Consider the following 25,178-nt stretch of genomic DNA (forward strand, 5'->3'; position numbering starts at 1 on the left):
GAATCCCAACAGAAAGAGGTGAAAGCCTGGTGATGACAGTGCACTTGGGAGATGGGAGGCAGGTGTCCGTGAGTTCAAAGGCCAGCCTGGTCTACAGAGAGTTCCAGAACAGCAGGGACACACAGAGAAACCAAGTCTCAAAAAGCAAAAGCAAAAGCAAAAAAAACAAACAAAAAAAGTTGAAGGAGGCAGGGGGATTAGGGGTTCAAGTCAGTCTCAGCTATGTAGCTTAAATCCAATGTCAGCCTGGGCAAAGAAATCTTGTCTCAAAAAGAAAGGAATGTAGAAAAAACACAAGAAAAACACGAAATCTCAGGAAAATTAAAAGATTAAAAAAGACAGGAAGGGCTTGAGAGATGCCTTAGTAGTTGGTTAAGAACATGGCTGCTCTTCCATCAGGACCTCGATTCAACTCTCAGTACCCACAGGGCACTCTCAACCATCTATAACTCCAGTTTTGGGGGTCCACTGCCATCTTCTGGCCCCTGCAGGTACTGCATGCATGTGGTACACAGATGATGTGTAGGCAAAAACAACAACAACAACAGCAGCAACAACAATAACAATAAAGACATGGGGCTGGAGAGATGATTCAGTGGTTAAGAGCATTGATTGCTCTTCCAGAGGTCCTGAGTTCAAATCCCAGCAATCACACGATGGCTCACAAACATGTGTAATGAGATCTAATGCCCTCTTCTGTGTCTGAAGACAGCTACAGTGTACTTATATATAATAACTAAATCTTTTAAAAAAATTTAAAGGACAGGAAAATGGTAAGTGTCTCAGGGGTATGGAATGGGAACCTTTTACTGACTGTTGGACTATAAAATGATGTAGTTATTAGAAAAAGAGTTCTGCAATTCCTCAAAAAGTTAGAACCAACCTGTGGCTCAGTGGATTTTATACCCAAAAACGCTATGAGAACGCATATCCACAAAAAAAAAAAAAAAATATATATATATATATATATATATATATATATATGCTTCAGGCTAATGTTGTGTTTCCTCCTCCCAATTCAAATTTTAAAAGAACTTTCTAGTGATCTATCTATCTGAAGGAGAGGCCTTTGGGATGGGAGGGGCCTCTGCAACTCACTCACAACCAGCAGAGTGTCAAGCTATGTGAGGCAAGAAAAAGTCTGGTTGATACCACCAGTAGCTGGTATTGATTCAAACGTCAAGAATCTAACACTGGGCAGTTTGTTTTAGGCATATGTAAGCACAGCACAATTTGAAAAAAGGTTTCCTGATTATTGAGGTAAATATTAAAGAAGTGAAACCTTTTATCCCGAGCTGGGGCCACCACCTTTGGGCCACAGGGCACTGAGGGGTACTTTTATCCCAGCAGCTCCACGCTGCTCCCAAGTACTCTCTGACCCAGGCGGGTCTGTGAGCCGTGTGACATCTTAAGGGTCTCGGGGAGAATCTGGTGTGATTTCAGCCACACAGATAGGCAGTACCAAAAGGTCACCTAGGCTACTAACTTCCCCTGCCCTCAGCCTTTTGGGTGAAAAAACAGGTTCATTCAAGCGCCCCTTTAAAGAGACAACCAACCGTGTTTAACATTCCAGGTCTCCTTAGTACCTATCAGAGCACAAGAACCTCTGTGCGGCTACACTGGGAGATAACTGTTTAGATGGAGTCTGAGGAGGGACCTGGTAGACATGATCAATGCCATATAAGGATTGCCCTGCCCTGCCCTCTCCCCCTCTTCCTTCCTTTTTCTCATCATCTTTCCCTCCCTCTCCCTCCTTCCTCCCTTCCCCACCCTTCCTTTCTCTTTTCTCCCTCCCCCAACCCCTTCCCTTTTCTCCTGCCCCTACTCTTCCCTTTTCTCCTCTCCCTCTTCTCCCCTCCTCTCCCTTGCTCTGTGTATATTAAAGGCAAGAGCAGGCTGGCCAAAAACTAGAAATAGTGTTCTCGCCAAAAACCCAATATTGTTGGATCCTGATGCCAGGCTTCCAGTCTCCAGATTATGAGAAATAGATGTTTATTTGTGAGCCACCCCGTGCGTATTTGTTCCAGCAGCCCTGGGGAAGTGTGAAGAAGCTGGACTCACCATTCAGAAAGCGGGATATCGGCACAATAGAACACTGTTTGAATTGGGGGTGGAGGAACAATGAATTTATGATACATTTTGTCACATGGGTGACCTTGAAAACACAGCAGGGAAAAGAAGCCAGATGCATGAAGCCACATGTGATTCCTTGTATAGAAAATCACCAAAACATATTCAGCGGTAAAGGCAGAAGCTATCTGTATGGCCGACAGGTTGTAGGAAGAGGGGGAATGTCAGTGCATTTGCAGTTTCCTTGGAGATGATACAAATGTCTCAGGACACGCAACAGTGAGCTCGTCGAATACACTGGGAGCTGCTGCACTGCACACCTATAAAGGGCACATTTCACGGTGTACAAATAACACCTCAGGAAAGTAGCTACCAAAGGCACAGGCCCAAATCAGCACGGTAGGATGGTGCAGTAGGTAAGGCACGTGCCAGCAACTGGAGTGTCTGCACTGGGTTCCTGAGACCCACACGGGAGACTAGAGAACCAACTCCTAGGGGTTAGGGATTTAGCTCAGTGGTAGAGCGCTTGCCTAGGAAGCGCAAGGCCCTGGGTTCGGTCCAACTCCTACAGGTTGTCCTTAGATTTGAAAACATGTGCCAAGATGTGTGTGCCCCCACCACACACAATTAAAATATAAATAAAGGCAATACGAGTTTTGTAATTAATCAGCAAGACCCAGTAAGCTCAGCTAGATACCTAGCTTGTTTGGCACAGCACTATCCTAAATTGTGTGGAGCCCTGGGTCCAGTCCCAGCACCGCATAAACCAGGCCTGGTGTTGTGTACCTGCAACCCTCAGCTGCGTGGCAGGCTCAAGTGCCAGCATGAAATGCCATCTAAAAATATCAAACATCTTGGCCACTGAGATGGCTCAACAGGTGAAGGACTTGCCTCCAAGCCTAATGACTTGGGTTCAGTCCCTGTGACCACAAAGTAAAAGAAAAGAAACCAACTCCTATTAGTGGTCCCCTAGCCTTCATGCAGGCACCTGCTTGTGTGCACATATATACACAAGAGTAAAATGAAATGTAACTTAAGACGAAAATAAAAACCCCAATTAAAATTTTCTAGAAAGTAGAATAAAGGAACGTTTAATTTCATATTAAGGGAACATTACTATTCCCACATGAAGGGAACAATTTCATTTCAATGGCTAAAAATGACCTCCATCAAATAGAGTCTGCTTATTCATAAATGTTTTAAACTACTAACGACATCTGAGTTAAAATCAGAGATAGAATAAAGAAATCCTATTAACTCAATCCCAGTTAAGATATCCAAAGGACACTGGGTGGTGGTGGTGGCACGTGTCTTTAATTCTAGCACTCTACAAGCAGAGCCAGGTAGTTTTCTGAGAGTTGGAGGTCACCCTTGTTTACATTAATGAATTCAAGTACAGTCAGGGCTACGAGGAGAAACCCTGTCTCAATCATCCCAACCCCCAAACCCACATGACAAATTATAAAACGTGGTTGGTCAAATGGGTATACTTTTAAAAACACGGGATAAAATAAGAAGGAGAAAACAGTGGGGTTGGAGAGGTGAGTCAGACTAGCAGCACTAGCTGCTCTTCTGGAAGACCCAGGTTCTCTTCCTAGCACCTACCCGGTAGCTCATCACCATCCGAAACTCCAGTTCCAGGAATCCCCTTTTGCCTTTGACATTCGTGTGCTAGGCAGACATACATATAACCAAACCACCCATATACATGAAAGGTAAAATAAACAACACTAATAATTTCTCAAACGGCACAAAACTAGTCACTGAAAACGAGTGGGCCGGGGGCTGGAGAGAAGATTCAATGTGGACTTGCTCTTGCAGAGTCTGGTTCCCAGCACCTACATCCATATGCTTACAATTTCTGTAGTTCCAGACCTAGGGTCCAAGGCTCTAGCCTCCACGGGTACCTACCTCATATGCAACCTCACCCCACATACTCAAAACATTTTAAAATTTTTCTGTAATGTATTAGTAAGTTACGTATTAATTTAATTTACTTATTTTGCCTTCTGGGGGTTGAACCCTAAGCCTTGTGCACGTTAAACACACACAGTGTCACCAAACCCGTTTTAGTTATTGCTTTTATTGCTGTGACAAGGGACCCTGACCAAGGCAACTTCTAAAAGAAAGCATTTCATTGATGGCTTGCTTACAGTTTCAGAAGTGAGTTTGTAAGGCTCAAAGTGAGTCTTAACTACCAGGAGACCACCCCAAGTGAGACACAAGGACTGAGTTTGATGCAAACGCAAGAGTTTATTTTTCCAGCACATCAGGGTCGATCCTGAATCAGCCCCTCATGGCGAATGACTAGAAGGCGACCCCGAATGGCTATAACAAGCAGTTTTTAGACTTTTTAGGGGTACAGGTTACATCAACAAGGTTACAGTTTAAATTTATTGGCTAAGCATATTGACCTTTGAATCTATTGGCTAGCAAGCATATGACATGTATTCAAACTGGGACCAGAGGGTCAGGTGACTATCAGTACGTGCTGTGGTTTTTCTAGAATGTGCCTGCTCCTCCTGAGAACTGTGGATGAAGAATGGAACTTGGCCTAGTCTTGACCTGAGGTGGGAAGCTGGTACTTGGCCTAATCTTGAACTGAGGTGGTGGGTGTAAGGCTGGAAAAAGCCCCAAGGGTCCTTCATGGGAACCCCATAACCTACCTACTTTCTACCAGGTCAAGTTTCTTAATAGCTCTTATACTTCAGTAAGAACTAAAAGTCCTTCAAATTCATGACTGTCATGGCAGCAAGCATGGCACCAGGCAGGCAAGCATGGCCCTAGAGAAGTAGTTGAGAGCTTACACGCTGAAATAATAAGCATAACTCAGAGACAGACAGACAGACAGACAGACAGACAGACAGAACGTGCAAACTAGCTGAAAATGGCATGAGCTTTTGAAACCTCCAAGCCCATCCCCAAAAATACATCTCCTTCAACAAGACCTTCATCATTCGCAAAGAGTTCCACCATCTGGAGACCAAGCATGTAAGACTATGGGGTCCTTTTGTATTCAAACCATCACACCACCCCTAGCAAATATGCTTTAGTTTTTACAAGTGAAGAAAAAAAATCCAAATATATTTGTGTGGTATGTATTCACCTGTAAATATGTGTGTATGATTCTGGGATCAGGTCTTGCTCTAAGTTACACACTAGTGTGTAAAAGAGTAGGTTTTCGAATTGGGCTTTGCTCTGCGAGACTCCGTTTACAAGCGGCTTTTGACTCCTCTTCAAAGATGGAGGATGGCCGTGCCACTGGGTAGACGCATGCACTGCGCCATTTGCCCCATACCACCCATGCGCAATAGACTGATAACTTATCCCTGGGAGCGGGAAGTGTGCCGCCCTATAACTTTATTGGGGTAAATTGGATTGGCATTTGGACATATTATAATCATATGGGGGAACCAGGCTAAAGACTGTATCAGATACACCAGACCAAGCAAAGGGTATAAGTCCTCACCTGAACCCCCAAAGAGGGAGACACCTACTCCTGTGATGGGAGCCATACCCGCCAAACGGTTATCTTCAGGGACTAGGAGTTAGACAGATTTCTCGATAGGCAGACAGACAGGGAGTGAGGCCTTCACCAATAAAGATGGTGAATTTCCAAGAGGACTTGCTTCCTCCATTCCTTCTAGACTTGAGACAAAAACCTAAAACGAGGGTCATTGTAGGCTTCTTCTCCTGCCAATAGGGCCCGAGCTGATGGACTCTGCTCAAGTTCACAGGGAGGTCAGGACATGGTTACACAACACTTGTGGGTCAAGCAGCCATCCTGTCCTTTTTCAAATTCACCAAACCCTAAATTAGAGGAAGGAGACCCTTGAAAGACTAAAATCTCCCAGCCTTCAGGGAGAGGCTGGCTTTCTGTGGGCCCACTATGGCTATGTGTGTGTGTGTGTGTGTCCTCGCCCCTGATAAAAAGCCTTTCTTCAGCTGCTGGTTCTGTCTGCTTGTTCCCTAGATCCCCAGGCTGATGTTGACTCACCCTTGGCCGTTCAAGCCTTAGGTGGCTTTCACTTTCTGTTCTGCTGAGAAGATGTAAACAGGAAAGTTTTGCTCTCCCCTTTCCTGGAAATAGGGGATTAATAAGCTTTACTTGCAAAAAGTTGGTAGAGTTTTAAGATTGGGATTTTTATCCTTTAAAAAGCCATCTTCCTTAGAGGTTGTGGAGCAAGGCTTTTAAGGGGATTTTTGTGGGGCGCAGGGGAGGTCAGGAGGCAAATCAGATGGAGGGCACCAGACAGCTGCACGTAGCTTGTGCCTTGTTTTACTATGTTAGTCCTGTTCCCTTTTGATCTCAGGGTATTTGGGTTCCATAAAGGAAGGTTACAAATGGGAAAGTCTGATGAGTGTAGTTTTAGTTTCTTTTCCCAGAAATAGTCATTTCTACAGTTAATCATTAAGATACAAAGAACAGGAAGACTGAAACACAATAAACCCCTGGAGACATGGAAAGATGCCCAAGGCAACTTCCGCAGGATCTGAGAGCACTTAACAGCGATTCTGGAGGGTGGGTCTTGCTGTATGTCTCAGGCTGATCCAAAGCTTGCTATGAAACCAAAGATCTCTGGAATTTCAGGCTTGTACCAGCATGCGTTGTTTAGAACAGTTTTAAACCATAGATGTGTTTTAAGGCTCCACTTACAGCAAAGCTAGAGGGAGACTGATGATAAACCATTCAGCCATGTGACCCCCAAAATTAATAATTTGAGAAAAAAAGTGTGAGAGTCAGGGTGAGAATATATATATGTATATAGCCCTCAAATTAGGGGTATTCATTTATTTATTTGTTTGTTTGCTTGCTTATTTGAATTTTTTCAAGACAGGGTTTTGTAGCCCTGACTGTTCTGGAACTCCTTTTTTTTTTTTTTTTTTCTTTTCTTTTTTTTCGGAGCTGGGGACTGAACCACTGAGCCAAATCTCCAACCCCTCTGGAACTCCTTTTGTAGACCAGGCTGTCCTGGAACTCAGAGATCCATCTGGCTCTGCATCCTGTATCCTGGGACCAAAGGTGTGTGCCACCAAGCCTCGTAAATTAGTGACTTTTAAAATCAACTAAAAGTGGATCTAGAAGGCTTGGTGTTAGCATTTTGTCTAGGCCCTGACCCATAGTTGCTGGCAATAGCCAGATGTACCTGACTCTTTATAAAAGGGGCTGCTTGGCCCCTCCTCTCTCTCTTTCCTTCTTGCTCTCACTCTGTCCTCTTGCCCCTTTCCCCTCTACTCTCTCTGCCTTTCTGTCTCTACTACCCTTTCAACCCTCCTCCCCATGCCTTGAATAAACTCTATTCTAGTCATGTGGCTGGTCCCTTAGGGGGAAGGGATGCTTTAGCATGGGCCGGAGGAGGCACCCCTTCCCCAACACCTGACTACACATCCACCAAACATGTTCTCTCTCTCCTTGTCTTTTTATAAAACACAACACTTGGTAACAAAACAGCACCATTCTATAGGATACAAACACTGCCTCAGGACGGTGTGACCCTTTTTTTAAGTTTGTGTTAGAGAACATTAGACCTAGAGAATTCTAGGGTAAAATTCTGAGCCCTGAAATCCATCAGTTGTAAAACCTCCATCAGTTGCATGCATATTTCGTGTAGAGGCATGATTACCTTACAGTAGTATCATGAGGATTAAATGAAAAAAACTGTCCAAGTGCCCTGTACACTAAAAAGTCTAGAACTGGAGAATGGTCCAGCAGTAGAAGCACTGGCTGTGTCTAAATCACTTCCCATCAAAACCTGCATTTATCAACCTAATAACATTCTTTTAGACTTTAAAACATTTTCTTAAATCCTAAACACGTTAAGCTTAACTGTGAGACTATGACTGTATAATCTTCAACCCCATCAGAGACCTGAGAAGGATAAATTTTACCTGAGTAAACAGGAAGTGCAGAGCAAGAAGTTTCCAAAACTATAGAAAGGATGGATACTGCTGGCTGCCTGCAGTCACACAAGGTCTAAGTCTTTAACGTTAGAGCGTCTATCTCTTTGACTTACTGGCCCAGAATATCTGGCAATTTTTCCTGGGAGGCAGAAATTATGAAGGCCTTCTCTACCTTGTCTTGGCTGGGTTTGGCAGTTGACTTTCTTTGTGTGTCCTGCTTGGACAGCAGACTGTCAGCAGTTGAAGCAAGGGCAATTTCTTGCCCAGTGGCTGCTTGCCACATTTGAAGCAAACTCCATAGGAGGTTCTTCAACGTTCGTCATCTTCTATGAAATAGAATGGGCGTGATGCCAGGAGCTGACATGTTCAAAGAATGTTCAAAAAAAAAAAGTCGTAAATTAATAAAAAAAAAACTTTAAATGCCATATTCTACAGATCTCTGATGTTTTTGGAGACCATCTAACTATCTCAGTGTGTTTGAACAGCAAATTGTTGCTTGTCTCTAGTTATTTACTATCTGATTAACTTGGTAAACATCTGTGATTAACTAAGCTAGTACTTAGTAATACCACAAGTTTGACAGACTATGTATTTGCATTTCTTAGTTATCCTAAACAATTTATAATAGTAGCTTTCAAAAGAACTAGAATTCATGTTGCATTTTTAATAATTATATAGGTAAAATGCCTTAAAAGGGGTTTATAAATAGTATGTTTTAACTAAAATATAACCTTAATTCTGTATCAATATACCAATGTAACCAAGTAAAACCTTAATTTTGTGTCAATATATAAAGATCTAACAATTTAACCAAATTTAGCCTTAATTTTGTATCGTTATACAAAGATCTATGAAAGGAGATACTGAATTAAGATTTTATTGTGTTAAGAGTTAAAAATCTTTCCTTTTTATTTAAACCAAAAAGGGGATATAAGAATAATAAGGGGGAAAGGGTAGATTTTAACTCTTATCACAATAAAACTAGTTAAAATAATGAAGCTATTTCTGCCAAGCTTTCCATAGTGTCCAGCTTGGTTGTTTTGGCAATCTAAGGATTAAATATTTTTGAGTTCAAAGTTCTGTCGAATGTTCCCGTCAGTCTCCTATAAACTCAGCGACTTGGGTGTCCTGAGCAGGTTGTAGTCTGAAGCTGATCTTTAGGCAGTGGTTGTCAGCTTAGTGGCAATCCTGGCAAGGCAGAACATGGCAGTCAAGAGTCCGCAAGAGCAGCAAGTGTTCTTAACTGCTGAGCTACCTCTCTAACCCTGAGAGCCTCGTTTTCTTTAGCTGTTCATCCAGTGATGGGCACACAGGCCAAGTTCATAAGTTGACTATGATGACCTGTGGTGAGGTAGCTGTACTTTTGCAGGGCCCATCTCTTCCCAGGTTTGAGAAAGCAAAGTTGAATTCAGGAAGACAAATACTGCATATCAGGAGGTGAAATGAGGACCAGAAGGGACTGAGGGTGATATTGAAGATGACCAAAGTGCATGGTATGAGACATCAGAGACCCATTATTTGTATACAAATAACGATGCTTTAAGGGGGCAGGTAGTGAGGTGTGAAGGGGTGGAGACAGCGCCTCTGAGGGTATTTCAGTAATCCTGGTGAGAGAAGTCTGAGGAAGCCAAACCACAGTGAAACTTGAACTACAAGAAGGGTGGGACCTAAAAGTGGACAGGAGGGGTGCTGGAGGGAGAGGAGCCAATGGTCTCACCAGGACTACATTTTAATAAGTGTGTATTTCACAGTGACTTATGTTTTCCTGGGAATAGATCTGAGTGCTCTCCACTAGAAAAATGAGGCATCTAAAGTTTGACTCCTAGGGTCCTTTCCAGCTCAGTTACCAAGTGGCCAAAGCTACAGAGTGTTCTGCTGTCTTTCCCCAGGGGTCCTGTGAGGTGGCAGCCGGTGGTAAACTATAGGGGTATGCTGTCTGCTATCTTGACGCCTGTCTCTTTCTCATTGTATTCACTGTTGTAAGCTCATAAATAGTATCTTGGACCCAATCACTGTGTTTTAGAGGCCTTGGGACCCAATCAATCAAAAACAGTAACACTGTGGTGTCTAAAGAAATTCCATTTTATGCTAGGCATCCATCTTGGTGCTCACCAGCCATTGTCTCTGGCTCCCTGACCAGGGACCCTCCAGGAATGTACAGCCATGACTATCTACTTGTTATATGACTATTTTTGGTTCTATAATCTGCTTATGCAGACATTTGAGGATTATTTCGAGGTTGCCTTTTACTACCTAATCTTGGCAGAGAGTAGCTCTTCGCTTGCTTGTGCAGACGTTCAAGGTCTTCTTGTGCTTTTCACCTTTAAAAATCCTTCTCTCACCCACCCTTTGTGTGTCACTCTCTGGCTCAGAGATTGTCCTACTAGCAACCAACTTTAATAAATTTAATTAATTATAATCTGATTGAGTCTGTGGTCTTTTCCTGGGAACTTGAACTCCAAAACACTACTACTACTACTAATGCTAAATAGCATTACTACCACTATTAACAATAATGCTAAGTAAACTCCTGCAAACCAGTGAGATAAATAAAATAAAATTAAGGTGTTAAGTAATAATTTGATTTTCCTCCCTCCTGACTGGATGTTGTTTTAAGGAAATATTAAATATCTATGTTGTTTTAAAGAAATATTAAATATCTTGATTCTTTTTAGCATTTTTTTTTTCTTGGAGAAGAGAGTACTTCTAATCTGCTGTTGGCACTCAGTTAGCAGGGGCAGGGTGATAGGTTTAATAGAGACTAAATATGCTTTCTGTAATTCCAAAACGAGGAAACCTGTAGTCTATTAAAAAAATATTCATTGTTCTGGAAAGATGGCTTAATGGTTAAAAGGGTGCTTGTTGCTCTAGCAGAGGGCCTGGGTTCAACTCCCATCTTACACGATAGCTCTACTGTCTATTAGCTCTACTTCCAGGAAATCTAGACGGCCTCGTTTGAATGCTGAAGGCACAGCATGCATGTGGTGCACACACAGACGTGTAAGCAAAACATGCCTATGCTAAGGTAGAAGTAAATTGCTTATCGAGGGGGTGCCATGGCATGCATGTGGCAGTCAGAGGACACCTTGCAGGAGTTTGTTTTCTCCTTCTACTTTGTGGCCTCCAGGCATCAAAACTTTGGCAGCAAGTGCCTTTACCCTCGGACCTATCTCTGGCCCTGTGGTCTACTTTTTGTCTCTATAGCAACCTAGATTCATTAGGCAGAAAAAAATACTGAGAAACATGATTTTTTAATTTTTAAAATTTTTTTCTTTTTTTTTTTTTTTTTTTTTTTTTTTTTTTTTTTTCGGAGCTGGGGACCGAACCCAGGGCCTTGCGCTTGCTAGGCAAGTGCTCTACCACTGAGCTAAATCCCCAACCCCCTTAAATGTTTTTTAAAGATTTATTTATTGTATGTGAGTACACTGTTGCTGTCTTCAGACACACCAGAAGAGGACATTGAATCTCATTACAGATGGTTGTAAGCCACCATGTGGTTGCTAGGATTTGAACCCAGAACCTCTGGAAGAGCAGTCAGTGCTCTTAAACACTGAGCCATCTCTCCAGCCCGATTTTTTTTTTTTTTTTTTGCAATGAAAAATGAAGTCAATTAAGAGTTGTTCTGTGATGGTGGAGCTACACACACACACACACACACACACACACACACACACACACACACACATTCACACACACACACACACACCACACACACACACTCACACACACACATTCACACACACACACCTCACACACTCACACACATTCACACACACACACACACACAAAATGCTTCCACACACCACTGTATCCTGTATGTGTCATAGGAAACACACAGGGGTTAGGATTTAGCTCAGCTTAGAGCGCTTGCCCAGCAAGCGCAAGGCCCTGGGTTTGGTCCTCAGCTCCAGGGGAGGGGAGTGGGGGGGGTGGGGACGGACACTAGAAGTCCAACCTAACCAGGAATGAGGGAAACCACACAGTCTGTAGTTAGTTCAAGGACCTAACTTTATTTAATACAGATAATACTGCCTTGCAAAAGAAGAAATCCAAATGCCATGAAGCACTCAACACCACATAGAATTTGCATGTGCGCACTGGATGAAATACAAGATCTAGAACTTAACAGAAACCATTTACTTTTTTTGCTTTTTACAGTAAATTTAATTACAAGATTAGAAGACAGAAAATGATCATGATAAACACTTGGTGAATCGACAAAAGTAAAAGGTCTACACTGATGCACAAGTCAGGCATGGTGGTGCATGCCTTGCACTTGGTTGTCTGCAGAAGCAGAGCCTGAGAGATCCTCCTAGTATACATGCAAGAACTTGGGCAGGAGGTGAGGCAGAAGGGTCAGAGTTCAAGAATAGCATTGGAGACATAGGGAGAGACCAGTGTAGGTTACATGAGACCTTGTCTCAAAAAACAAAAAACAAAACAAAACAAAAAAAAAACAACAAAAAAACCCAAACAAAACAAAAAACAAAAAATAAACAAACAATCCCCCCTCCAAAAAAAGCAAAATGGAGATGAAAGTAAAAATCAGCACTTCTATTTAGTGATGATGTCACCTTTGGTGATTGACAGCTATGCTCATACTATTGCGCATGACTTTCCTGTTCAAAGAATGGGGCTATTAATTGTACTGGTCATATCAACATATAAAACTTACTGAGTAAGTAATTGATAAATCCTTGCTATCAATATCTAGCCAAAATGGTTTTATGTATGTATATGTGTGTCATAAGGAGAAGGTCAAGGTGTCATCTACCATTTTGGAGAGTCGCTGAACGCAGATCACTGTCTGCTGTGATTTTCTTCTGACTTGAGAAGCCCTTAGTGAACTGTGACATACCATATAGATTGTACAGTAGATTTACCTTTTCTCCTTTATTCCTGTCCAGGGAAAGGATTAGAAAGACTATATATGAGGGCTAGCATAGACTGCTGGGATTCACTCAAGGATTGAAAAACAAAAAGCTACTACGTTGCAGATACCAATTATTATAAAATATTAAACTAAGGCAAGGCTATTCACCTGTTAGAACTTGAAACAGTATATACTCAAAAGTGGGGAAAATGTAACAAACATGTTACACTTCTATAGCAGGGCAAGTGTACCCTCTAAGACAGGTTCCATGGATCAGGGGAAAATAGGGCCCCCAGTTCAAGGCTTAGTCAGAGTCTAATAAGTACATGTTGGGGTAAGAAACTATTTTCCAAATGAATGCTAAGGTCTCAAGTCATCCCTTTCCCCAAGATTTGGGGACATACCTTTTTATATATTTATCCCTCTGTTGAGCTACTAGCAGCTTGAGTCAGGCAGTCATCACACACCATCTCCTAGGCTCTGAAAACTGTGAGTCTTCTCGTTCTATTTATTACCAAAGTTGCCTGATCTCCTAGAAACTTTGCTTGCTATGGGTAGGGAAGGAAATAATGGGTCTTTCTCAGCCAAACCTCTTTTTTAAACTTCCCTGCCTGAACAAGGGTTTAAGCTTGCCCATATGCACAAAGGTTCAGAGATTAAGAACGACTAATGTATTGCTACAGAAATGGACAGGAAACAAGGATAATGGGGCGAACTCATCGGCCTGGGGTTTAAGTCCCAACAGCAAAATCAAATCAAATCAAATCAAACCAAACCGAACCAAACCAAACCTACAAAACAAACAAACAAAAAAAGCAATGACAAAAACCCCAAACAAACACAAACCAGGGAGGGTTCCATTAACTCACCTAACACCCCAACCATAACACAAAAATGACATCAGATTTCTTCAGCAAAACTGAAATCCTATAAAAAAGCGATAAAGTTTTCTTTTTCTACCCCCATGTGTGAGTGTGTGTGTGTCGGGGGAGATGTGTCACCTTGAGGACAGAGGAGGTTGTCAGATATCTTTAATTCTGTCCACCTAATATTTGTTTTGAGACAGGATCTCGCTAGGTATAGCTGGCTGTCCTGGGACTTGGGCTCTGTAGAGAAGGCTGGGTCTGGACTCACGGAGATTGCCTGCATCTGCCTTCCAAGTTTTGGCATTAAAGGCATGCACTGCCATGCTCCGATCTACCTTATTTCTTTTTTTTTTGACATTTTTTTTTTTTTTCAGAGCTGGGGACCGAACCCAGGGCCTTGCGCTTCCTAGGCAAGCGCTCTACCACTGAGCTAAATCCCCAACCCCTCTACCTTATTTCTTGAGACAAGGTCTCTCTGTGAGCCTGGAGCTCATGGTTTTGACTAGACTAGTTGGCCAGTAAGCTCCAGGAATCCTCCTGCCTCCACTCACCAGTGCTAAGATTACAAGTGCAAACCATCACACCAGGCTATTCCATGGAGGATGCAGATCCGAGCGCATTTCTTCACACTTGGTAGGCAGAGCCATTTCCCCAGCTTGTGCCCTTTTAGAGTTTGCTTCCATGAGAGAGTGACGCTCTGGCAATGACTGGCAAGCAGACTACGCCACATGAGAAATGTTATTAAGTTTTTCTAGAAAAAGATTTTGGTTGTACTAATATAGCCTCCCTAAACACACTTCTTTAGAGAGTGGCTAGACATCTTCCTGCAGTTTCCTTTACTCTATCCCTTTGATTTCAGCTCCTCCTTGACACGTTTCAGGTAATCAGGATCAGGGTAGCCGAAACTGTAGGAAGGAAAAAAAGAAACTCTTTAGCTTCCTCCCAAATAATTCTTTTTTTTTTTAATTGGATTTTTTTTAAATTTACATTTCAAATGTTATTCCCTTTCCCGGTTTCCCCGGACATAAGCCCCTATCTCATACCCCTCCCTTCTTCTATAAGGATGCTCTCCCTCCCCAACATCCCCACCCCATCATTCTTTTTTTTTTTTTTTTTTCCTCTTCTTTCTTTTTTTTTGGAGCTGGGGACCGAACCCAGGGCCTTGTGCTTGCTAGGCAAGCGCTCTACCACTGAGCTAAATCCTCCCCCCCCCCATCATTCTTAACAACTTGTACAATAGCTGGGTACGGTAGCATGGGTGCTCAGCCCTTGGTGGCCCCAGCAGTTAGAGCTATGTGAGTCTGAGGCCATCCTAAGCCACATAGTGAGACCCTGCCTCAAAACGACCACAAAATCTGTATGTACTATTTGAATCTGAGCATCTAGTATTCTGAGTTCTAGTCACTCCAGTGCCCGGCCGGCAGAGCAGCATCTGTTTTCCAGCCAGATGGCTTAAATCCTTAACTTATTCTAAGTACTGAAGCACCTAATGTCGTAACTGTCATATTCTACCCCGTGTAGTAATCAATGCTTATGGGCTCTTCAGACACACCAGAAGAGGCATCGGATCTCATTACAGATGGTTGTGAGCCACCATGTGGTTGCTGGGATTTGAACTCAGGACCTCTGGAAGAGCAGTCAGTGCTCTTAACTGCTGAGCCATCTCTCCAGCCCTGTAAGGCATTTTCTTAGTTAGAGATTGATGTCAGAAGGGCCCGCCCAATGTCAGTGGTACCACCCACCCCTGGGCTGGTGATCCTGAACGTCATGAAAGCATGTTGAGCAGCCATAAACAACACTCCTCCATGGCCTCTCCATCAGTTCCTGCCTTTAGGTTCCTGCTTACTTTGAGCTCCTGCCTTGTCTTCCTTCAGTGGACTGTGACTCAGAATATGCAAGGCAAATAAACACGTTCTTCCTGAGGTTGCTTTTTGGGTTACCATAGTAACAGTGACCCTAACTAACACCTACTCCTAGAAAGTCACAGCCTCGAACTGCAGCATTGGACAACAACCTTGTACTTCACCCAGCAGCCATGACATTCTAAAAGACTCTTACTTTGATGGTCCTCCAAACTTGGCTGTTTTGTGATGAATATCATTCCATGTAATGACATTCGAGACTCCTAATACCCGAGATTCTCCTACTGTGAAAATCAGCTTCTGATCAAAGGCTTTTCGGAGCAGATCCAAAACCTTTCTCCCCTCCGCATTATCAGGCAAATATGCAACTCGACAAGTTCCAGAGTAAGCTTTTCCTGGGTTTGGGTGCTCCTTCTGTATGAAGAAAAGTAAATGTTACACACACACACACACACACACACACACACACACACACACACACATACACGCCTCTGAATTGCAGTAAAGGTACATTCATGAAGCCTATTGAAAGCCAGAAAAAAATATTGACGTTTTACTTATATTCTGAATAATTCATAGTTCTCCTCTTCAAAATAGAAATTAGAACACTGCCTGCCCGACTCCTTCCATCCCACATATGATTTCTACCTTTAATAAAAAGACATGAGGCCAGGCGGTGCTGGTGCACACCTTTAATTCCAGCACTCAGGAGGCAGAGGCGGGTGGATTTCTGTGAGTTCCAAGCCAGCCTGCTTTACAAACTGAGTTCCGGGACAGACAAGGCAGAGAAACCCTGTCTCAACTCCCCTTCCCCCACCCCCCAAAAAAAGATATGAAAGGCTCGTAGAGTGATTGCTTGGCATGCCCAAAGCCCTGAGTTCAGTACACCGTCAAAGTAATTTAAAAAAGCATCTAATATAAGCAGGCAACATGATCTCTGCCTCCATCTGTTATGACCCTACCCGGAATTACAGAATGATTGATTTCCTGGGAAAATCACTATCTAAGAGGCTACAGGATGACCCCTTGGACTTTGGCAATGCTAGCACAGCTAAAAGAAACCCACATTCCTCGGGCACACTTACTGTTTGTATGCCATCTCCAAAACTGTACTGAATCACAATAGTCCCCAGCCTTCATAACCCGGAAGTGAGTCTTTTTGAATGATGTGAGCCATGGTTCCCTCTGGCTGGTTCCCTTTCTGGACACCGTGGGAGTCAGACACACAGGACAGACAGGCTTGAATGACATGGCTTTGCTGATACAAGAGGAGCAGAATTCATGCTTGCACTTAGGGAGCACCTGCTTGTTCCTGATGGTGTCCATGCAGATGACGAGTTGTCCGCCCTTGTTCCCCTTCGAGGCCAGTGGGGCTGCTAGCAGAGCTTCCAAGAGAAAGTAACGCCACATCTGAGTCATTCCTGTGGGACCTCCATGGGCGTTTCATGATCCATAGCCAATTTCTCTCCAGACGCGACAACGGGGGGCATTCCATCCTTTTGGCAACATACTGCATTGCCTGCCCAAGGTGATTGGGCAAACCAGTCAAGGTCACGGACTCTTGAGATGTCACGAAGTGCACGCTTGGGTGTTTTTTTAAAGTCCTCAGCAAACTTGGTCTTGTGCAATTGAGCTTTCTCCTTGCCCACCTGTTTCAGCGACAGAACTTCTGTCCTCAGCTGGCACGTGGCATGCTGGAAGGCCTCAGTAAAACTTGTGTAAGACTGCACAGACAGGTCTAACTCTTTATCCTTGGGGACAAAGAGAATGCAGGTCTTCTGGCCTTTTTCCTGGACGTTGCCACAAGTGTTAAACTTCTGCTCGATCTCTGCGATTTCCTGGAGCAGCTCAGGTTCTAGAAGCTTAAAGCGGGTCGAATCGACCTCGATCCCTGTCATGTACCCAGACGCAGTTATTTTCACAGGTGTGGCTATTATTTTCACAGGTGCTGGGACAAGAGTTTGGGAGACTTTTTCTATGCGGCAGCTGCAATGTCAGCAGAAGAGCCCAGGAGAGTTAGAATCCTTCCCTGTTCCTTTATCAAGAGCTTTGGGAAGCAGCGACTCAGCTCCTGCCTGACTTTCTTTGCTCTCTGTTGGTCCTCTAAAGAGATACAATCTTGCTTCAGAGATCATGTGCATTTCTGAAAGTCTCTGGCAAAAGACTGACAAGCTTCTTCTAAGTTGCCTGATTGTCTGGAGGTGAAGCCTATAGAGACCATATAGGAGAACTATCTTGGATTTTGATGTTTACACCAAATTTTTTCTCTATGGATTCTATTCTACCCGGATAAATATGTTTGAAATATTCAAGGAAAAGCACAGAAACTTCAAAACTTCTCTGACTGGGGGGCTCCCTCTCCACATCGGAAGGTGTGTATTTCTGTGGGACGATTCTCCGCGGCTCGCTTTCCAAAAGCTGCGAACTCAGGAAGTGATGTATCTTTTCAATATCTTTGAAGTTGCCACACACCTTCTTAATTCCGTCACTGCCCTCCATGCTTTTGATATGAGGGCAGACAGCAGTAATCTGTGCTCTCTGCTCTTTGGAGAGCAGTTCACAGTTCAGCTCAGCGGTCACAGCGAGAAAGACCTGAAGGTTTAAAAGGAACAGGTACAAATAAGATGTCTCAGACGTCCAGCCCTCTTCAGAAAGACACCCAGAAACTATACTTTTTCTTAGTGGTGACTGACTTCCTAAGTCCCCTGAGAGGAACAGTCTGCTACAACCCAGGCTTACCGCCTCCTTTGCACATTAGATTCACTTGGGAAGGTTGTCTAAACGTGAATGAAACAAAGAAAGACAAGGCCAGACCTCATTGCGGAGGCTCATGCAAGGTTTTGCAGGAAGCCTGGGCATGAACATTTTCTAATACTCAGTGGCCAAGAGATCTGGGTCTAAGGCTGCCACAATCTGTTTGACCCAGGGGATCAAGGGTGGAGAAAAGAGAACTCTGCTTTCCTTGACGATGCTGTGGTCGTCAAGAAGGAGTTTGGGTGCTTTGAGCTCCTAAAGTAGCTCTAAATCCCGGAAGGAGTCTCGCCCTTTCTCATCTCACCCTACCTTTGCTTACCCTTTTACTTTAAGAAAACCCCAAAGCAGCCAAGAAGTGGTAGCATAGGCCTTTAATCTCAGCACTCAGGAGGCAGAGGCAGGTAATCTCTGAGTTTGAGGCCACGCTGGTCTACAGAGTGACCAGGACAGCCAGGACTATATACAGAAACCTTGTCTTGAAAAAAAACATAAACAAAAACAAAAATAAGCAAATAAATAAAATAAAAAGAAGACACTCACCCCCCCCAACTCCTACCTACTTTCTCAGGTTTATATAGCCTTGTTCACCCTTCTCCAGTGTAACAAGAAGGATGTTTCACTGAAACCCATGTCCAGAGAAGGCTGTTTCTCCCTAACTCAGACTGACTGAGATCCTGATAATCTACCTGTTCCAACTAAGCTTCATTCTTACCTGTGCAGCCCGGTGCACAACACTGCCTGAATAGCAGCACCAGCAACTCTGTCAACACTCACCTTTTGGACAACTGAGTCAACAGAGTTAAAAACGGGCCCATCACTGGGATGTATCTTATCACCCAGTGCTTCATCCAGGGACTCTGTCAAGGACGGAGGTCGGAGCTTGGTGTCTCAGCTGGCTGTGTCAGTGATGGAGGTCTGGGTCTCAGGTCCTCTTCTGGCTTTTTAATAGTTTCCAGGACAATAGGCACAGGTTTGTCATCAACCAACATCTGGTGTTCTCCTTTTCAACACATTCTCCTTATCTTGAGGGGAGACATTAAACACATACATTCACACAGCAATGAGAGAGGATTTACAGAAATGACCCTCAGGGTCCCTCTAGGTTGATTCCAGAAATGTCAGAGGACACCACCTCCAGAGATATCCCTAACAAGCTTAGGACTTTCACATAAGCTACCCATACTCTCCCTATGCTTTTGTGTTTGTTTGTTTGTTTGTTTTTGAGACACCAGGTAGTCCTGGCCGCCCTGAAACTCCTGGTGTAGATCAGGCTGGCCTTGAACTCACAGAGATCTGCCTGCCTCTGCCTCCAGAGTGCTGTAATTAAAGGCATGTGCCACCACTGCCCACTGAGACTTTTAAGAATCTCTAGATGAATTTTTTTTTTCTTCTTCTTTTTTTTTTTTTTTCCGGAGCTGGGGACCGACCCAGGACCTTGCTCTTGCTAGGCAAGCACTCTACCACTGAGCTAAATCCCCAACCCCTCTAGATGAATTTTTAATCCTTCACGCAAGATAAACACTATGGAAATAGATGTTACACTATATGGTTTATTCGGATGAACCCTAGAGTGTGGAACTGTTGCGTAAATTTCCCCAAGATTGAAACATTCCACCCTGCAGAGAAGTTCCTTAAGCAAGAAGGCAAACAACTCAAAATAGCTTTAGGAAATCCCTGAAAGTGAATAGGCCCCTCCCTGACAGAGTAAGCGATAAAGACTGTTGGGAAGAGTCCTCCTGAGACTCCAAGAACAGAGCTGTGATGAAGATCTGCATAGGAGACTCTCCGACGAGCCAAGCTGAGAAGAAAACTTTGACACTAGAGAAGCTACCTGCAGAAGGCGGCACTAAGCTCCCTGGAGGAGGTTTACACCAGCTGAGGCACCTGGAAGGGATACGCCAGGAGCCTGCCTGCAGGCTCTACAGTGAGCTCCAGGTTCCCGGCTTCCTGAGCTGCCCCCATGCTAGGTCAGCTTTGGCGATAGAGTCGTCTTTGAGTCATTTCCATATTCCTGTGAGTAACCCCAATAAACACATTGGTTTACCAAGTTGGACCTTGGCAGTATCTGTTGTAGGCCCCTTGTCAGATGCACACAGAGGACCTGAACAGTTATTTCTGGCATTCTGGAACAGCAGGCTGTTGATGGGAGAAGCTATTCAGAACTCCAAAGTAGGGAGCTTAAGTTTTACCATATTATATAACTTGGTTATTAGAAACCACGTTTCTAGTCTGGGCATGCTGGTACACACCCACAGTCCTAGCACTTAAATGGTAGAGGTAGCGGTGCGGGGGGGATCATGAATTCAAAGCCAATCCGTGGTACACGGCAGGATCCTGTCTCAAAGGGTGGGGGTGGGGGGAAACCTATGTTTTGTAATGGTTTTGAGTCTCTTATTTCAATGACGTTGAATAATATTTATTGCATAGTTAAGGGGGACTCCCCAAAAAAAACCAAGAATCCAAAAGTTTAGAATGTATATGCATTAGCTGACTCAGAAAAAGAATGCATGAAAATGCTCTCATTGGGGACATTAGTGGGGCACCGCATGCCTTTAATCCCAGCAGAGGCAGGAGGATCTCTGTGAGTTTGAGTTCAGCCTACAGAGCGAGTTCCTGGACAGCCAGGGATACAGGAGAAACCCTGTCTCTAAAACCAACCAAAACCAAACAATCTTCAATAAGTTTTCATTTGCCTTTTCCTTTTAAAGTGGTCGTATGTTACTTTTGTAATCCTTAAAAAACACATCGATGAGATCATTATTTACAACAGGAAAGTGGCTTGGAGTCCAGACCCGTGGTGGAGCACTTGGCCTAGTGCGCACAAGCTTCTGGGTTTCCTTCTCAGTCCCAACTCCCACACTTTGTTTCTTTTCTTTTTTTTTTTTTTTTTTGGTTCTTTTTTTTGGGGCTGGGGGCCGAACCCAGGGCCTTTCGCTTCCTAGGTAAGCGCTCTACCACTGAGCTAAATCCCCCGCCCCTTGTTTCTTTTCTTTACTGGGTCTGCTGGGGAATTCTCCGACGGGTCAACCGTCTGCAGGTGGACTCATCTGAGGCTCTATCTGCCACTGCGGGACGGAGGAGTCTGTGGTCCGCACTCTCCCACAGGCAGAGAGAGCCACACTCTCCTCGAAGCATGCAGGGGTCGGTTTGGAAACCTGTTGGATCCACCTTTGCACCTGAGCCTTATTTCCCCTGCCCTGGCTCACCTGCTTTTTCTAGGAACTTCACCTCAGAAGGTGTCCGGGGGCCGGGCCCCCCACGGGATGAACAGAGCACTCCCCCTCCTCCGGAGGCCCGGCTCTGGAAATATATCTCTAGCTTCATGCGCGCTCTGGGGATGGACTCCAGCAGCCTTACGAGTAGTGGGGACGGCGGGTCCGGACTGGAGGCCATGGCTGTCTGCGTCTGGCTCGCTTGGGGCTCAGGGGTGCTGCACAACCAGGACAGAGAGAAGGCGCGTCCGGCCCCAGAGACCCGAGAGGCAAAGTTTCAGTTTCGTTTCCCGGGAGGTCCCTCCCTGTTCCCCGCAGAGCCGCCGCCTCTCTTGCTCTGCAGTGGGCCAGGCCATCACCCGGTGAGTAGTTCGCATACTCGGCGGTGGGCGCTTAGAGGCCCCGTGGTGGCAGGTCGCCTTCTTTCTTGAAGGAACGGTAGAGTGGCGGGAACCGGGTTCTCAGCCTCAGGCTTCCCAAGGGTGGGGCGGAGTAGAGGGTAAAGAGTTTCACTTGTTTGTGCTTTTGTTATATGATTTTGTTATATGATTGTTAGAACTGGTATTTACTGAGATGCGATTCTGATTTCAAGTGGAGGGAGTTTACCTGCTTGGTGACCTATCACCAGTTCTTTTCCCTTTAGATGGGCACCTTAGGGATTTTCTGCTCTGGGGCCTTAAGTCAGCGAATAGCATAGGTCTACTTGCTTCCTAGAGAGGAGGTAAAGAGGCACTTAGCACAGAAGCAATAAGTACCTGTGAACCAAGCAAAAAGTCAAAGCGCTGGTTTCAAGCGGAATCTTAAGGTGGGGTGGGGAGGGAGAAAGTATCCTTCCTTGGCTGGGAGAGCTGAAGTCAGAGGGTTCAGTTCCAGGGCCAGGAGAGGAAGAGGAATCTTGGTTGTCCTTCTGACTGCGTCTAGAATCATCAAAACCCTAGCTAGCTGCATAGTGCTTGGGGCAATTTTCTTGATTGGGTGATTTGAGACGGGAAGACCGACCTAAACCTGGGTCACACCTCCTGGTAGCAGCCTATATAAAGGACCAGGAAAACGGAAGTTTTGAGTTTTGTCTGCTCTCCTCAAAACAGACAAGTGCACCCCAGAGCAGACTCCATGAGCAGCCTCCGAGGAACATTAGAGGTCTTTTCTTCTGTGAAAGCAACACTGCCCTCTGAGGCTCAGCGGATCCCGATCATGGTTTCGGTTAGTATTCGAGTTACTCCTCAATGCGCATGGCTAACTGGACTCTGATGCTATACACAGTTTTTTCTATTGCAAAGACATTATAGATCAGCCCAGAGACTCAATGATAGCAACGGTTTTAGATAACAATATTGTAAAAGTTTTAGTCGTGAGTCTAACAGTTCATAATCTTTAGTTGTATTAGCCTACTAGGCTAAAATCATGAAAAAAGTAAAATTTCCCAGAGCTTCAGGTTTTCATCCAGACACCCCTTAGGTCAGAGCTGTTTCTAACAGATCCAGGGAACGCACCCCGTGCAGGTTCAAGCAGTGTCTTCTGTCTTCCGAGACGCTGTGGGGAGCACCACTGTTGAGAAGGCCGCTCCTTCGACGTTTTTCCTGGTCTCAGCACTTTCCTATCATTTCCTAAGTCTACCAACAGCATCAAGACCTCACTTCCACAAAGCGTTTCCTGTTCCAGCCCCTACAGGTTTCCCCTCTGATTCAACCACCATTACCAGAAGGTAAACAGTATCAATGCCAAAGTGGCGTGGTCATCCTCCCTGTTGGCATGAAGAACTACTAAAGAGCAGAAGTTTCTTTTTCGGTCTCCTATGGTATACTTTTCCTTCTTTTTTCTTTTTTTTTTTTTAAAAATTCTTTTTTAAAATTTATTTATTATATATAGTACACTGTAGCTGTCTCCAGACACCCCAGACGAGGGCACAATATCCCATTACAAAAGGTTGTGAGCCACTGTGGTTGTTGGGAATTGAACTCAGGACCCCTGGAAGAGCAGACAGTATTCTTAACCACTGAGCCATCCAGCTCAAAAAAAAAAAAAAAACCAAAACAAACAAACAAACAAAAAAAAAACGTCAGCCTCCTATGGTGTATATTTAGAAGATCCCCTCAGCTTTAGCCATTGGTGGCACAAGCCTTTAATACCAGTACTCAGGAGGCTTCATCTGCACAGCGTGTTCCAGACCAGGCAAGAGTAACGTGATAAGACCTTATCTCAAAAACAGTCACCAAAACCCAAATTGCCTCAGCTTTGGTCAGGCTTACTGTATTCTTTTTATCCGTTCCCAGACTCAGGCACCATCTCCTGGATTACAGAGTACACTTGGAAACACAAACGAGTATAAACATCCGGAGACCAGCGTGGGACGTGAAGAATGGCCTATTACACGTAAGCCAGAAATATAAATACCTTTCATCATGAAAAGTCCAATCGTTACCATCTAAGAGCTCTCCCACAGCAGTAAGAAAGCTGGGGCCTTGGGTTTACACCTAGCAGCCTCATATAACCTTACACTGCCCTTTGTAGAGGACAGTTTGGTTCCCTAGCACTCACTCGGTGGCTTACGATCTTGCTGTAACCTCAGTTCTAGGGACTCTGATTTCCTTTTTCTAGTCTTGCAGACTCTTACATGCATGTGGTTTATGTTGTAAGACCCTCAAGTGGCCTTACCTCAGGAGCCCACAGAACTCAGATTGACAAAGTGACCACTGCAATAGCATGAGGATGTGGGTTTTTAATCCACGTGCGTGGGGGCTGTTATCCACGAGGAGAGGCAAACCAACCCAAAAAGCGCACAACTTTTTATTCTGTTACAGAGGGCAGACTTCAGCAACAGGGTTAGCTGGCCCATTCTCATTGGTGGTACACAGGACAAAGGATCTGGTCAGGTATTGGCTGGCCTGCTCAAGGGGCTGTTCTTGGCTCAGTTGGTCACTTTCCTCATCCAGCTCTACACCTGGCCTTGGTGAATCACTGGGAAACGGCTAAGTTGGCAAGTCTCTTAGAGGGGGGGTGAACTGGGTAGTCGGGCAGGGTCAGGATGACATCTTTCGGTTGTTCTTGGAATTTACCACAGGGAGGGGTGGGGGTCTTTCCAAGAACAGTTGTTATTGTTTTGTCTTAATTAGCTTAGTCAGAATCTTGATCACCAAAACTTATTTCATATCACTGGACATCCTGACCACCAGATGTATTTCTCAAAACCTTGTTTTTACAACTTTGTTTCTCATATCTATGAAACTATGAAACTTTATTTCTTCAGTATACACAGCTCACACAGGCTCATACAGACATATAATGTTTTGTTTTTTGTTTTTTGTTTTTTTTTGGTTCTTTTTTTCGGAGCTGGGGACCGAACCCAGGGCCTTGCGCTTCCTAGGCAAACGCTCTACCACTGAGCTAAATCCCCAACCCCTTGTGTTTTTTTTTTTAAGTTGTCTCCTGGGGCTGGAGAGATGACTTAGTGGTTAAGAGCATTAGCTGCTCTTCCGGAGAACCCAGGTTCAATTCCCAGTCCTCACATGGAGATTCTACTTCTGGGAGACCCAGCGCCCTCTTTTGGCCTCCACAGCAACCATGTGATACACAAACATACATGCAGGAACACCCATATGTATAAAATTAAAATTTTAAAAGTTTTTTCCTTGTCCTGTGT

The 25,178-nt window shown here is 44.3% G+C and overlaps 2 protein-coding genes across 2 annotated transcripts in view; one reads left to right on the forward strand and one right to left on the reverse strand.

Moving 5' to 3' along the window:
- Positions 1–14,551: 14,551 nt before the first annotated feature.
- Dtx3l (deltex E3 ubiquitin ligase 3L) lies at positions 14,552–21,813 on the reverse strand. The gene is given in 14 exon segments (XM_032899268.1): positions 14,552–14,615; positions 15,769–15,986; positions 16,658–16,704; positions 16,707–16,787; positions 16,790–16,945; positions 16,981–17,047; positions 17,050–17,164; positions 17,166–17,548; positions 17,551–17,795; positions 17,798–18,164; positions 19,101–19,204; positions 19,207–19,325; positions 19,327–19,348; positions 21,533–21,813. Coding segments are annotated over 14 exon segments (2,175 nt in total). The 5' UTR covers positions 21,720–21,813.
- The window catches only part of Parp9 (poly(ADP-ribose) polymerase family member 9), a 35,317-nt gene continuing 31,856 nt past the window's right edge, over positions 21,718–25,178 (forward strand). The window contains 2 exon segments of the mRNA XM_032899364.1: positions 21,718–21,900; positions 23,812–23,911. Coding sequence (XP_032755255.1) covers positions 21,718–21,900; positions 23,812–23,911 — 283 coding nt within the window.

The sequence above is a fragment of the Rattus rattus genome, chromosome 4 (genome assembly GCF_011064425.1).
Source record: "Rattus rattus isolate New Zealand chromosome 4, Rrattus_CSIRO_v1, whole genome shotgun sequence".
NCBI lineage: Eukaryota > Metazoa > Chordata > Mammalia > Rodentia > Muridae > Rattus > Rattus rattus.